This window comes from Cydia strobilella, chromosome 13 (genome assembly GCF_947568885.1).
Source record: "Cydia strobilella chromosome 13, ilCydStro3.1, whole genome shotgun sequence".
Taxonomy (NCBI): Eukaryota; Metazoa; Arthropoda; class Insecta; order Lepidoptera; family Tortricidae; genus Cydia; species Cydia strobilella.
Genome location: NC_086053.1, coordinates 13264357 through 13280329, shown reverse-complemented (window position 1 = coordinate 13280329; position 15973 = coordinate 13264357). Strand labels below are relative to the sequence as shown.

The 15973-nt window shown below is 43.7% G+C and overlaps 1 protein-coding gene across 1 annotated transcript in view; it reads right to left on the bottom strand.

Annotated features, from left to right (window-relative positions):
* Positions 1–15973, bottom strand: part of LOC134746846 (chromosome transmission fidelity protein 18 homolog) — a 58227-nt gene that overhangs the window by 30735 nt on the left and 11519 nt on the right. Inside the window, exons 13-16 of the mRNA XM_063681414.1 lie at positions 14962–15117; positions 10658–10802; positions 10155–10246; positions 8910–9059 (exon numbers count right to left, since the gene is read on the bottom strand). Of these exons, the coding sequence (XP_063537484.1) occupies positions 8910–9059; positions 10155–10246; positions 10658–10802; positions 14962–15117 (543 nt within the window). The remainder of the gene's footprint in view (positions 1–8909; positions 9060–10154; positions 10247–10657; positions 10803–14961; positions 15118–15973) is intronic.

Here is a 15973-nt window from a genome sequence, read left to right as displayed (position 1 = left end):
AAAAATACACTATGAGTCTCTCTGCCTATTGTTCCAGTGAGAAACGACCCTCGCATAACTATAGTAATATTACAACGACTTTGCAGAGACAAGTGTGGAAATACCTACCCCGATAAACGTCATGTCATATTTTTATACAAATGTAATGTTTACGATGACTACTGAATAGGTAGTAGTACTTAATTTGTAGTAGGTATGTATTATTTGTTATCACGAAATGAAAAAAAATCGACCAAGTGCGAGTCGGACTCGCGCACGAAGGGTTCCGTACCATTACTTGTTGTGTGGGACTTAAATATTTGTTTTATTCTGTTTTTAGTATTTGTTGTTATAGCGGCAACAGAAATACATCTGTGAAAATTTCAACTGTAGCTATCACGGTTCATGACATACAGCCTGGTGACAGACAGACAGACGGACAGAGGAGTCTTAGGAATAGGGTCCCGTTTTTACCCTGTGGGTACGTAACCCTAAAAAATTATCTATAAACTGTTCCAAAGAGTCGGACACCCATAACAGCATAAGTTTTTATAAGTAGGTAAGCTAGCAAAGTACATTTTCCCGGTGCAAAAGCATCGTAATTGAAATTGAAAAAACATCGGGCTAAGTATAATAAATTATGGCTTGAATCGACGGCACCGCGGCGGCCATTAGCGGGGCGGCAACTTCAGGAAAAATGGGGTTAGGCGCGACGTGCACTGACTTAACCAGAGAAATAAATATTACGAATAAATAACCGTAAAATTTGAAAACCTCGGCAAAACTATAACAGCGTCATTGGCACCTGTTTCACAAAGGTGACATATTCATATTCATATATTTATTCAGTATAACAATAAACATTGTGTTTGAATTTCTATTATAATTAACTTAACCTAATTAAAAAATTACATTAAATAGTTAAAATTAAATATTATACAATAATCCATGCTCATTATTTTAAATAATTATATACATTTCATTTTTAACTTATTCATTATAAACATATTATTACAATTACAAGTGCGAATACAATTTATATAAATAATGTCATATATGTCTATTGTATACAAAACTAGCGTAATTAACTAATATCTTGTATCGTCATCCAATAAATATTCCTCCACTGAATAGAAGCATTTCTTGAGTAGAAAAGCTTTTAATTTATTTTTGAACAAGTTGGCATTTGTGAGCGACTTCAAATCAATTGGCAATTTGTTAAATAGGACAATAGCCTGGTGACCTGCTGAGTGCTTAAATACCTTGAGATTTGATCTGACAGTCAGTGGCAAGTCCTTTCTTCTTGAAGCTAGACGAGCTTCCCGTTTCTCTATGTTTTCAATCTCGTTCAAGGACTTTACCAAATCACATAGCACTATAAGAATGTACAGGCTGGGTACAGTCAGAATTCCAAACTCAGAGAAGTAATTCCTACAGGACGTCAGCTGCGATATTCGTGCTATTACTCTAATAGCCCTTTTCTGGGCCACAAAAGCCGAATGACAATTGTATTGGTAGCTGTTACCCCAGAACTTAACACTATATCTTAATCTCGATTCGACTAACGCATAGTAAACCATAATGAGTTGGGCCAATTTTATTTCGTCTCTTAGGCTTCTGAGTGCGTAGCAGGCTGAACTTATTGAACCTACCACTGCGGATAGCTCATATTTCCAATTTAAGTTAGAATCTATAAATACGCCAAGAAATTTCACAGACTGCACTTGCTGGATGTTGGATCCATTAGATAATAAGTGCAGCCTATCTTTACTATTAGCGGTTGTTGTAAACAGCAGGGCATTAGTTTTATTGCTGTTTAATTTTAATTTATTGGTACTAAACCAGGTATGAAAAAGTTCCAATGCCTTATTTACTCTATTATTGAGTTCTGTGACGTTATCAGCAGATATTACCGCATTAGTGTCATCAGCAAAAATCACTAACTGGCTATTTGAGAGTTGACTGTTCATGTAGTCGATTAAATCGTTGGTGAAAAGGATGAAAAAGATTGGACCCAAGATGGAGCCCTGCGGTACACCCCTTGTAAGTCTTGTCATTTTGGATCTATGAGTCGTTTCTTTGTTATCAAGAGACCATTTTATTTCAACAAATTGATTCCTGTTCTGAAGGTAAGATCGAAACAAAGCTAATACGTTGCCTCTGACTCCATAGAATTCCAGTTTATCCAGTAGGATGTTATGGTCCACTAAGTCAAATGCAGAGCTCAGGTCCAGAAACAAGCCCGCTACCTTTTTTTTAGTATTCAATTGATGAACTATGTCCCCAATCAGAGTACCAATCGCTTCCTTTGTGCCCCTACTTTTTTGATAAGCAAACTGCCTTGCCGATAGTATTTTGTTTAGGTATAGGTGTTTAGTTAACCTATCCTTCATAATTCTTTCCAGTAATTTGGATAGTGTTGGCAGTATAGAAATTGGCCTGTAATTTTTAGGATCCGATTTGGAACCTTTTTTATGGACCGGTATTACCTTTGCCACTTTAAACTGATCTGGGAAGGTACCAGTGTCTAGACATTGATTGAAAAAATGGGCTAGTGGTTCAGCAAGAATATCAATATTATCTTTGAAAATGGCAATAGGTAATTCATCATATCCGCAAGAAGTTTTAGGTTTAAGCTGTTTAACGATAAAATTAATTTCTGCCGGATAAACCCTGTCAAGTGGCATGTCTTTATCTACTTTTGGGGTGTGGGAATTCATTAGAGACATAGCATGATATGAAGCATCCGTTGTATCACATTTTTGTGTAAATTGTTCTACAAAAATAGCACATACTCTTTCAGGGTCATTTATCATTTTTACTTTTCCGTTTTCCGATTCTATTTTTAAAGTTAGGTTCTCTTCCGAACTTTCTGCAGCCTTGTTTCTGGATTTCTGCACTACTTTCCAAATTTCCTTACAAGAGTCTTTTGATTTTTCTATTTGTGACTGTACTGCCAATCTTTTTGCATTCCGAATAACCCGGTTATAAATATTAACATATCTCTTCCTATACTCTTCTATTGAGTCTGAGTTGGCTTTTTTGTGGGTTACAAGTATACGTTTCATGGTACTTGATACCCTGATACCCTTCGTTACCCAATTTATTTTACAACATTTACTTAATGGTACTTTAATTTCCTTTTTTTTAAAACATTCTCTAAATATATGGTTAAATTTATCAATAAAACAATTAACTCCCTTATTTAACCAATCTTCAGCTTCGAGTTTCTGTCGGAATTGCAGTTTAGTATTATGACTAGATTTTCTTACTGTCTTCCAAATGTGTTTTTTTCCAGTCTCATGTTTGATATCTTTGACAGTAGTAAAAGTGCTTAGAATGGCTGCGTGTCCATCGGCCAGACCATTATGATCCACTAATGGTGTGGGCACTCGTTGAGCTGGTAAATTGGTCAAGATGTTGTCCAAACATGAATTAGCCTCATTTCGTGTAAATGTAACAGTCGATATTAAATGTCTAAAGTTATATGAGGCTAACAAGGATAGAAAGTCAGCAGTTTTTTTGTCTTCTTTCAGCAGGTTGATATTAAAGTCTCCACAAATGACACAATCCTTGTTAAAAAAGTGTTCCAAGATCTGTTCAAGTCGGTTCATGAAACTATCATAATTTGCATCAATTGGATTACGGTAACAACATATTATATTGACATTTGTGTCGCAATCCCTGATGCCACACACCTCGAAACACTCATCTTTGTACAATTTTTTGCATATAGCAAGTTCTTCGCACCTCCTAGTTATGCGCCCTAAGATTAGTTACAGGACAATTCCTGTACCAAATAGTGACAATTTGCCGTAATATTGCCGGTCCAATAAGTAAATATTGAAGCTAGGTACAACTTGTACTTACCGACCTGGAAATGGATATGAATATGTCAGTGTCAGGTGTCAATTGTCAGCGAGATGATAAAAGCCCCTGGTAAGTTAAAACTAATCTAAAAACTATCATTGGTATATCAAAAAGGCCCATAGGTACTTGCGGACCTACACACATTTACAGCCTCTCCCCCAATACACATATACCGTCTCTGTAATGTATACATAAATAAATGCTCACTGCGGTACACCGGCTATAGCGGCTCCCGTCTCAGTTCGCGCGTAGACAGCTCGCGGACAGCACTCGTACCGCTGGTAAACGTAAATACCACACTGTGTTTTATTTAGCAAGCCCCCTCACGATAACAGTGGACGTTACATTGGCGACGAGGATGGGATGGGAGGATGGGACGTTACAGTCTCCTTTCCGTTGTAAAGAAAACCAGTACAGTCCTGAGTATCTGTTATAATGGGGAATCTTCCGTGGCAACATTTTTTGTCACGGGTTTGACGTTTTACTTTATTGACGACCGATCTGGCCTAGTGGGTAGTGACCCTGCCTGTGAAGCCGATGGTCCTGGGTTCGAATCCCTGTAAGGGCATTTATTTGTGTGATTAGCACAGATATTTGTTCCTGAAACATGGGTGTTTTGTATGTATTTAAGTATTTATATATTATATATATCGTTGTCTGAGTACCCATAAAACAAGCCTCCTTGGGCTTACCGTGCGTTGGGCTTGGGCTTATCGATCTGTGTAAGAATGTCCTATAATATTTATTTATTATTTATATTTATACTACATTTGATAGAAAAACGCAGTGTACGTCGCCGTCAACCCGACCCTCCAGAGGAATTCTTACAGACTTTTTAATAGAGAGGCGGCCGCAACCCTTTTATTTTGATTAGTTATTGTATTTACCGCCCCTTGCGACCGGTATTGACAAAAATTACCCCCCATCCCCACTTTAATGGGAATTAAAAATCCCATCCTGACGTTTGATTTTAAACATTTTTGAAAAGGATTTGCGGAATCTTATAATGGACTTGTTTAATAATGAACGAGTTTGTAATCGCAATTGTAATTAAGATTTTTAAGGTTGGGCAATTTTTTTGGTTTATTTGTGCTGTGGTTAATTAGACACGGATCGTTCGTTTTGAAAGCAGAAACAAATTGTATTGAGTTCGAAAGTTTATTTCTTTGTGACTTGGGTATATAAAGTTATCCAGTACACGGGTTTTAAGTCATTAAGCACCTATCCTACAATGACGTATTTTTAGGGTTCCGTACCCAAAGGGTAAAAACGGGACCCTATTACTAAGACTCCGCTGTCCGTCAGTCCGTCTGTCCGTCCGTCTGTCCGTCTGTCTGTCACCAGGCTGTATCTCACGAACCGTGATAGCTAGACAGTTGAAATTTTCACAGATGATGTAATTTCTGTTGCCGCTATAACAACAAATACTAAAAACAGAATAATATAAATATTTGTCCCACACAACAAGTAATGGTACGGAACCCTTCGTGCGCGAGTCCGACTCGCACTTGGCCGGTTTTTGTAATAGATAAACACAGTACGCGGGTGCTACAACACAAATTCATATCGATTTATTCGAAATTCGAATTATATTCGAATAGATTCGAAATTCAAAAACAAAATCTGCCTAGACCTAGAATCTTTATTAGCAACTGCATTTCTTTTTTCGAACTGTCAAAACGATTTTGCTACTATGGAATTTATATGAAACACTAGCATGCGACGTCACAATCAAATTACCTACTCTTTATAGTTTTATACGCGTTTAAAAATAGAAATTGTGTCTAAAAATAACTGCTGTTTACGTTTCTCTATAAATTTTCTGGTACTTTATTTCATGCATGGTGTAAAATAATTTATTCTAAATACAGTCAAATACCCTATTTCAGAGCACTGACACTAATCGCACTATTAGCAAACATGCAAGTAGGTACATAATAATTATATAACAAATGCAATAACCATATTTTATATTTCAGTAACTATGCAAACACGGATGTGTTCATTCGCGCAGTTAATCATTTCTTTTTGTGCGCGCCCCGCCGGAGATTGCTGCGATTACGTAACCTCTGTCGGCAAAGAATTACGAGGTAGACGGGGCACCAATATCACCATACATGCTAGAGTAGATTTTCTCAAACATATTTAATGTACAGTTATCCTTACTTTTTGTGAGCGCCCGGCCGGAGCTTCCTGCGATTACGTGACCTCTGCCGGCAAAGAGTTAAACAGACGAGGCATCGCTCTCTCTTTCCAGTGTGCGCTGCGAGATTCAGAAGGAACAGTGTCAACAGTGCAGCTGCCAGGTTTGTTGCTCTTTTAGCACCACCCGGAGGTCACGTGTAGGGTTTCTAGGGGTTACTCCTACGGACGTAAAGCATCAATCGACCTCGCACGACGAGACATCATACTCGTACATATCTTAGAATAAAATTACAATACTAAACTCTACTAGTGTATTGTTAACAGTAAAACTGTATAACAGAAAGCTAAAGACATTCCCGAACATGTAAACTATTAAAACTTTAAAAAAAAACTAGACCAAACTCGGGAAAACTTTGATGTCCGAAACAAACATCGGAAAGATAAAATCGACAAGATTGGCTTGGACGATAGGACGGCTAAATTTAGATTGTAATTTCTTGTTATAAAACGGTTATGGATATAAGAACCTTCAGTTTGCTACTTTCCATTTAATAAGTATTTCCTATAAATTGTCATTTAATTAAACTGTTACTCGGATTCGTCGACAACTCAACTGACAGTGGAAGGTTTTCAAAATTCATTACATATACGTATGTATACAAAGTACTCAGTTATCAGTTTAAATGTTGTAAACCTGTCCGTTGGGTTGCACGATGAATCTCTCTACCACTCAGTATCAACTCTTATAATGTTTCTATAATATCACATGTAAAAAATTTCGGCACTGTTTGTCTTCTCTGTAGTCTATTTATTGTATCTTTCTATGTAATGACTGTTTGTTGCCATAATAAAATAAAATAAAAATAAAACATGTGACACTTCACTGTTGATAGCTCACAAATTATATCCATAACCGTTTCCAATAAGTTAAAAATTTTATGCAAATTTAATTTGCAAGTGTGTGTGTGTGTGCAGTGTTTGTCAAATGACTGTCTCATTTCAAACGTAGACAGAGATAATCATACTTTATAAAAGCCCAACTATAAAAGCAGTGCCCCATCTACAGCGTATCATCATCGCTCACAACAAGACGCGCACAATGCGACGCGGATCCGCAAACACAGTCGCAATTAGCGCTATGCCGAGTGCTGTGATGTGTCGCGTATTGACACCACGCTACGAGATTCTCGTATTTATATGATACTAGCTTTGGCTCGCGACTTTGACCGTGTAGAGCCCGTAATAACAAATTTTCACGGAATATTTCGATTTTCACAAAACGATTTAAAGTACGGTACGCTACGGGATTCTCGTATTTATATGATACTAGCTTTGGCTCGCGACTTTGACCGTGTAGAGCCCGTAATAACAAATTTTCACGGAATATTTCGATTTTCGGTTTTAGATCATGTATTTTAAGTCCAAAATGTTTACACAACCCAAAACTAGCGCCGAAATGTTAACGCCTACAGCAGTTCTAGATCCCGGCGTTGTGGTTCAAAATAATTAAAATGTCATCGAAAATGTTGTTAATATTGCCGAAACTTACCTCGGATGACCGTATGAAAACGATTCCACCTCAGGATATGCTCAGGATCAAAAGAATCAAGAAGGTTACGTCTTACAAGAGATATTATAGGACCAATATGTTTCCTAAGAATGTCGTCGCAAAAACTCGCATCGCCGCGCCGCCGCGGGCGTCATGTTAATATATCAAACTAGGTACCAAAGTACCTACGGTATCAAAACCTTTCCACCTAAGGATCAAAAGAATCTAAACATAGGTTACTTGCATTATAGGACCAAAAAGTCTCGCCTAAAACGTTGTTGCCGCCGAAACTCGCATCGCCGCCTTGGGCAGCTCGCTAATATATTCCATCAAGCGGGTAAACCGCAATCTGCGCGCCGCCCATTCAGCCGTAATGAGCTTCTTTATCAGACCAACCGTTCTTTGGGATTCTAATTCGAGTGGGAGTTTAGCTGCAAGTGTGGTGGATGGGCTTTTCTAATTGGTTGCAGAGATCTGCCATTCGATCTTGAATGACATATGAGAGTGTCTATTACAAATTCAACGCCTTTTTTCGATGATATGGTATTAAAAGATCGTTAGAATTGAATTTTCAGGGTGTATTTTTAGTGCGATTTTTAGGTGTCACAGGCGTGTTATTACTTGACCGGTAACAAACTTATTTCACAATATTTTTTTATTCATGTAACATATAAATACAGCGCATAGTAAAGTTAACATTGTGTTATTAAAAACTATAATAGATGTCATATATTAAAGAAAAAGTGACGAAGCCCTCCAGTGGTGAAGGCCGGATTCGAACCGGCGTCTTTAGCTATCGCGGCTAACGCCATGAACCCCTAGGCCACCCCGCCACGGCGGTGCCCGTCCGAATTTCTCGACTATATGCCATCGTAGTAAGACTAGGCGTCTTTGACCAGCTCTAAGAGCAAGCAGTGCGCGCTTGCACCTCCTAAACGAACTCCTTACGGATTTACGTTGTAGCGAGAGAGACTGGTGCTGCCATCTATGAACAAGTTTGGGAACTAAATAAAAATAATTTGATAAAATAATTTGATTTGTTCCCAAACTTGTTCATTGTGTTATTAACTTATTATTATTACCAGATGCTAGAAAAAGATTTCTATATCAGATGCTAGATTTCTTTAAGCTGTATTATTTTGATGAGGTGTGCCAGTAAAGAGTATTCTATCCATCTATATTTTAAATACTCATTGACAATGAATTATTAACGTTCAGCTGATGCCTTTTGTACCATTCAAATTCAATTTCAAATTTATTTCATACCTCGTGGTTATTTTTTAACAAAAAAAAGTTAAGTATGGGCGCCAATACGTTAGAGAAAGTATATAGAATGGGTAGAAAAGAAAATAATCATGCAACTAACCTGAGGAGCAGCCTTGGTGACTTCCTTGGGCTTTAACCTTTGCAGGTGATTGGGTAATGGAACATCCTTCTTCGGTAGCGGTTCTTTCATCGCTGGCGTTGCTCTACTGGTTCCTTCTGTGCTCGTCTGTGTACCGTTCACTCTGTTAGCCTGAGATGAGTAATATTTTGTTAGTCCGTCTATACATTACATTATTTCCATTGTACTTTTCTCTGTACAGCTATTGACCATTAAGTAATGGGTGTTTATGTTTACCAATCGCCTTTAAGAAAAATGTCCTATGGATACCAAACAGATCATAAGGTCTCGTTTTAGCTCTATCGCTTTCGTAAGAACAAATCTTGCGTCAATTTACGTCAACGTCTCGACTTGACCTTTGCTTAGCGGACCCCGGGGCGTTATAGTGAGCAGTGTCAATGTGTTTAAGCTTTGGTTTCCTAGGAAAGCGGTGTCGTGATACAGCGGACGCAAAAAGACGGCCGTCTTTACGGTGATGACATGTGGAAAGTTTCACGGCGTCATAACACACCGTCAGCCACCAACGTCAAACGACACGTATCCAGGAGAGAATATGGACGAGCTTGATTTAGCTTTAATAATTTACATGGAGGATGAACTATCATCAGAAGAGGAAAATAATCGTAGTGCGGAAGATCATTTATTCAAATCTCGTGGTACAGAAGGTGCATTTAGGATTTTAGTAGAAATGGCTTCACCGCTATCAAATAAAACATTTACGAAACTATCGACAACGTCAAGACGGCCGTCATGCAAATGGCGACACCGCTTTTTGACGTTACGGTGTCAATCACCGCCCTCTAGGAAACCGCGCCATTTGGTTTACATAGACAACGTTCTAGTGACGTCATTCACCGCTGTATTACGGCCGCTATAATATGACGGCACCGCTTTCATAGAAAACCAGAGCTTTAACGACACAATGAATGAAAAAATTAAAAATAAGAATAAAAACCGGCCAAGTGCGAGTCGGACTCGCGCACCGAGGGATCCGTACTTTTTAGTATTTGTTGTTACAGCGGCAACAGAAATACATCTGTGAAAATTTCAACTATCTAGCTATCACGGTTCATGAGATACAGCCTGGTGACAGACAGACAGACAGACGGATAGACGGACGGACAGACGGACGGACAGACGGACAGACGGACGGACAGCGGAGTCTTAGTAATAGGGTCCCATTTTTACCCTTTGGGTACGGAACCCTAATAAGAACAAGGTTATTACCATTTCTTCGTTTCTGCGAATAACCTCCAGCTGTTGTTCGCGGGCGATAGCCTGCCGCACAGGTGGTGGCGGTCGCGCTCTGTCCTCGTTGCCTGACAAACGAAAAAACACCTTAATGCCAAGTGATAAGACGCAGTATGAAAACTTGTGTATGTAGGTATTATACCATATATTCCTGTGTGATCCTCAGTTTACCAGCTAGTGATAAAAAATATGGTTTATAAAAATGTGTTATACAAAAATATTGTAAACTATAATTTAAATGGAGGACAAGGTTAATGTTATATTTTGACGTATTTTATGGTAGTAATTTTTCTCGATAACGTTTAATGGATATCACAAGATATTATCAGGAGTTATTTGCAGCATTTTAACAAAAAATCACTTATTACAACTGTTAAAAATCCTGGTCATGGCACCAATTGAAATTGTGTTGCATTGCAACTAAGTGACGCAATATATTGTTTGTTTTTGTGTTTATAAGTATCGTTTGATGAAGTTACCATAGAAGGCGATCTTGTGTATGTCGGGTTCTAGCATGAACGCGTACAGCCCCTCAACCGTTCTTTGCTGTACGTATTGCAGGCCGTAGTCGCACATGGCACCAGCGCATGCCCGTAGGGCTTTGCGTTCGTTTTCGGTGCATAGCTGTCAAAAAATTCAATGTTAGGAAATCGTGTTTTCAATGCGTGCCTATTTATGAGGATTAATTACAAAATCAACATCAAAGCTATACAAAATTCAAACATTAGTTATAAACGAGCTACTTAGTTATGTCTATTTAAAGACTATATGATACGAGACACTCGAGACATTACCGCATCCTTTAAAATTACATAGTTTGAGGCTAGATCGATCTGTGATGATGTTCTCCAAATATTTTAATTTGTTTATTTGCTTGCCCTTAGAGCTGGTCAAAGACGCCTAGTCTTACTAAGATGGCATATCGTTTATTTGTATTTTACTGCTGCAGTCGTGACTGCAGTCCTTTCCCGTTGAAAACGAGTGATGTCACTGTCAATCTTGTTGATAAAAGGGTCGGATTGAAATTCCATCGCGACATTGATGCAACAGCAATAACGCAAGTTATCAAGAAATTTGACAGTGACATCGCTCATTTTCCGCTGCTGCAACTCTGCCCTCCTAACGTAAGTGTAATAACTCATATTAAAATATCATTTAGTTGTTTATCTTGATCTCATACGATATTCTTAATTGCACTTAACGTCAGTAACGCACTGCGATTAATTTCTTGCATTTTCAGAAACGCAAAAAGTGTAACGTATGACATGCTTCATAAGCGCACGCACAAGACTGAAACCACCAGAAATTAGACTGAAAACGCAAGAAATTAATCGCAGCGCGTTCTAAGCCTAACGCTACTACAGTCGCAATCCGAATGTAGACATTACCTGTACGTTAGCAGTACGCAGCACGGGCGACAATAAGTAAGGCAGGAGCGGTAGGAGGCTCAGGCGCAGCGCTGTGCGCAACAACGCGACGCTGGCCGCGCAACCTACATTACCTGTACGTTAGCAGTACGCAGCACGGGCGACAACAAGTAAGGCAGGAGCGGTAGGAGGCTCAGGCGCAGCGCTGTGCGCGACAACGCGACGCTGGCCGCGCAACCTACATTACCTGTACGTTAGCAGTACGCAGCACGGGCGACAACAAGTAAGGCAGGAGCGGTAGGAGGCTCAGGCGCAGCGCTGTGCGCGACAACGCGACGCTGGCCGCGCAACCTACATTACCTGTACGTTAGCAGTACGCAGCACGGGCGACAACAAGTAAGGCAGGAGCGGTAGGAGGCTCAGGCGCAGCGCTGTGCGCGACAACGCGACGCTGGCCGCGCAACCTACATTACCTGTACGTTAGCAGTACGCAGCACGGGCGACAACAAGTAAGGCAGGAGCGGTAGGAGGCTCAGGCGCAGCGCTGTGCGCGACAACCCGACGCTGGCCGCGCAACCTACATTACCTGTACGTTAGCAGTACGCAGCACGGGCGACAACAAGTAAGGCAGGAGCGGTAGGAGGCTCAGGCGCAGCGCTGTGCGCGACAACGCGACGCTGGCCGCGCAACCTACATTACCTGTACGTTAGCAGTACGCAGCACGGGCGACAACAAGTAAGGCAGGAGCGGTAGGAGGCTCAGGCGCAGCGCTGTGCGCGACAACGCGACGCTGGCCGCGCAACCTACATTACCTGTACGTTAGCAGTACGCAGCACGGGCGACAACAAGTAAGGCAGGAGCGGTAGGAGGCTCAGGCGCAGCGCTGTGCGCGACAACGCGACGCTGGCCGCGCAACCTACATTACCTGTACGTTAGCAGTACGCAGCACGGGCGACAACAAGTAAGGCAGGAGCGGTAGGAGGCTCAGGCGCAGCGCTGTGCGCGACAACGCGACGCTGGCCGCGCAACCTACATTACCTGTACGTTAGCAGTACGCAGCACGGGCGACACGACAACAAGTAAGGCAGGAGCGGTAGGAGGCTCAGGCGCAGCGCTGTGCGCGACAACGCGACGCTGGCCGCGCAACCTACATTACCTGTACGTTAGCAGTACGCAGCACGGGCGACAACAAGTAAGGCAGGAGCGGTAGGAGGCTCAGGCGCAGCGCTGTGCGCGACAACGCGACGCTGGCCGCGCAACCTACATTACCTGTACGTTAGCAGTACGCAGCACGGGCGACAACAAGTAAGGCAGGAGCGGTAGGAGGCTCAGGCGCAGCGCTGTGCGCGACAACGCGACGCTGGCCGCGCAACCTACATTACCTGTACGTTAGCAGTACGCAGCACGGGCGACAACAAGTAAGGCAGGAGCGGTAGGAGGCTCAGGCGCAGCGCTGTGCGCGACAACGCGACGCTGGCCGCGCAACCTACATTACCTGTACGTTAGCAGTACGCAGCACGGGCGACAACAAGTAAGGCAGGAGCGGTAGGAGGCTCAGGCGCAGCGCTGTGCGCGACAACGCGACGCTGGCCGCGCAACCTACATTACCTGTACGTTAGCAGTACGCAGCACGGGCGACAACAAGTAAGGCAGGAGCGGTAGGAGGCTCAGGCGCAGCGCTGTGCGCGACAACGCGACGCTGGCCGCGCAACCTACATTACCTGTACGTTAGCAGTACGCAGCACGGGCGACAACAAGTAAGGCAGGAGCGGTAGGAGGCTCAGGCGCAGCGCTGTGCGCGACAACGCGACGCTGGCCGCGCAACCTACATTACCTGTACGTTAGCAGTACGCAGCACGGGCGACAACAAGTAAGGCAGGAGCGGTAGGAGGCTCAGGCGCAGCGCTGTGCGCGACAACGCGACGCTGGCCGCGCAACCTACATTACCTGTACGTTAGCAGTACGCAGCACGGGCGACAACAAGTAAGGCAGGAGCGGTAGGAGGCTCAGGCGCAGCGCTGTGCGCGACAACGCGACGCTGGCCGCGCAACCTACATTACCTGTACGTTAGCAGTACGCAGCACGGGCGACAACAAGTAAGGCAGGAGCGGTAGGAGGCTCAGGCGCAGCGCTGTGCGCGACAACGCGACGCTGGCCGCGCAACCTACATTACCTGTACGTTAGCAGTACGCAGCACGGGCGACAACAAGTAAGGCAGGAGCGGTAGGAGGCTCAGGCGCAGCGCTGTGCGCGACAACGCGACGCTGGCCGCGCAACCTACATTACCTGTACGTTAGCAGTACGCAGCACGGGCGACAACAAGTAAGGCAGGAGCGGTAGGAGGCTCAGGCGCAGCGCTGTGCGCGACAACGCGACGCTGGCCGCGCAACCTACATTACCTGTACGTTAGCAGTACGCAGCACGGGCGACAACAAGTAAGGCAGGAGCGGTAGGAGGCTCAGGCGCAGCGCTGTGCGCGACAACGCGACGCTGGCCGCGCAACCTACATTACCTGTACGTTAGCAGTACGCAGCACGGGCGACAACAAGTAAGGCAGGAGCGGTAGGAGGCTCAGGCGCAGCGCTGTGCGCGACAACGCGACGCTGGCCGCGCAACCTACATTACCTGTACGTTAGCAGTACGCAGCACGGGCGACAACAAGTAAGGCAGGAGCGGTAGGAGGCTCAGGCGCAGCGCTGTGCGCGACAACGCGACGCTGGCCGCGCAACCTACATTACCTGTACGTTAGCAGTACGCAGCACGGGCGACAACAAGTAAGGCAGGAGCGGTAGGAGGCTCAGGCGCAGCGCTGTGCGCGACAACGCGACGCTGGCCGCGCAACCTACATTACCTGTACGTTAGCAGTACGCAGCACGGGCGACAACAAGTAAGGCAGGAGCGGTAGGAGGCTCAGGCGCAGCGCTGTGCGCGACAACGCGACGCTGGCCGCGCAACCTACATTACCTGTACGTTAGCAGTACGCAGCACGGGCGACAACAAGTAAGGCAGGAGCGGTAGGAGGCTCAGGCGCAGCGCTGTGCGCGACAACGCGACGCTGGCCGCGCAACCTACATTACCTGTACGTTAGCAGTACGCAGCACGGGCGACAACAAGTAAGGCAGGAGCGGTAGGAGGCTCAGGCGCAGCGCTGTGCGCGACAACGCGACGCTGGCCGCGCAACCTACATTACCTGTACGTTAGCAGTACGCAGCACGGGCGACAACAAGTAAGGCAGGAGCGGTAGGAGGCTCAGGCGCAGCGCTGTGCGCGACAACGCGACGCTGGCCGCGCAACCTACATTACCTGTACGTTAGCAGTACGCAGCACGGGCGACAACAAGTAAGGCAGGAGCGGTAGGAGGCTCAGGCGCAGCGCTGTGCGCGACAACGCGACGCTGGCCGCGCAACCTACATTACCTGTACGTTAGCAGTACGCAGCACGGGCGACAACAAGTAAGGCAGGAGCGGTAGGAGGCTCAGGCGCAGCGCTGTGCGCGACAACGCGACGCTGGCCGCGCAGCCTCGCGCTACAGACGACACTGTCGCATCCAGCTCCGTATGTCGGCGGTACATCTGTGATCATAATATAATACTTTTCTCAAACATGCTATGTAATATTGATATTACGTTCTTTATATTAGGCTGGGAAGTATCACGTTTCAGGCGCGGCTAGACATGAGGTCTGTAATGAGATTTCATACAAAGTTGCAGGCCTAGGCCGGGAAGTGGCTTTTTTTTTATTTCTATTTCACATGTAATTACATTACACAATTGTGGCACAGCATCATGGCATTCAGCCATTAAAAAAAAACTATACGCAATATTTGCTTTTTGGCTCGTTTAGGACATTCTGCCAATACGCCTATTAGAAAAAACTTTTTTTTTTTTTTAACCTGACTGTGGCATTAGAGCGGTAGGACTGTGTGGGGCGATGGAAGCCGGGTTTGAGAAAAGCACTATACATACATCGGCGTGAAAACGGGTTGTCGGCCTCATAACTATCCGGCCTCACTACGTTCGGCCGTATATTCTATTCGGCCGGCAATCCCTTCCTTCCCGGCCTCTGTAGTAATGTACTATTAATAGTACATTATTGTCGAGGCTCGGAAGTAGCTACTTGCTGTCTGAGGATTCGTTTTAAACGGACGACCTTGGGAGTCCGTTTAATTGAATCCGAAGCCAGCAAGTAGCCTCCCAGCCGAGTCATATATATTGCTTTTCTCAAAAATGGTGCAATAAATGCAAATATAATAGAAATATTTTACAGAAGCAACGTTCTTATGTATATATTTTCACAGAAAAAAATTAAAAAGATTTGCTTTGCCGCCGTTATATTTTTTTAATTAAAAATGGAAGTGTATTTTTCTGCTGAAAATACGCCAACCTATTTGAGACACCTAAATAGTCGCGGTACCAACATTATAATAAT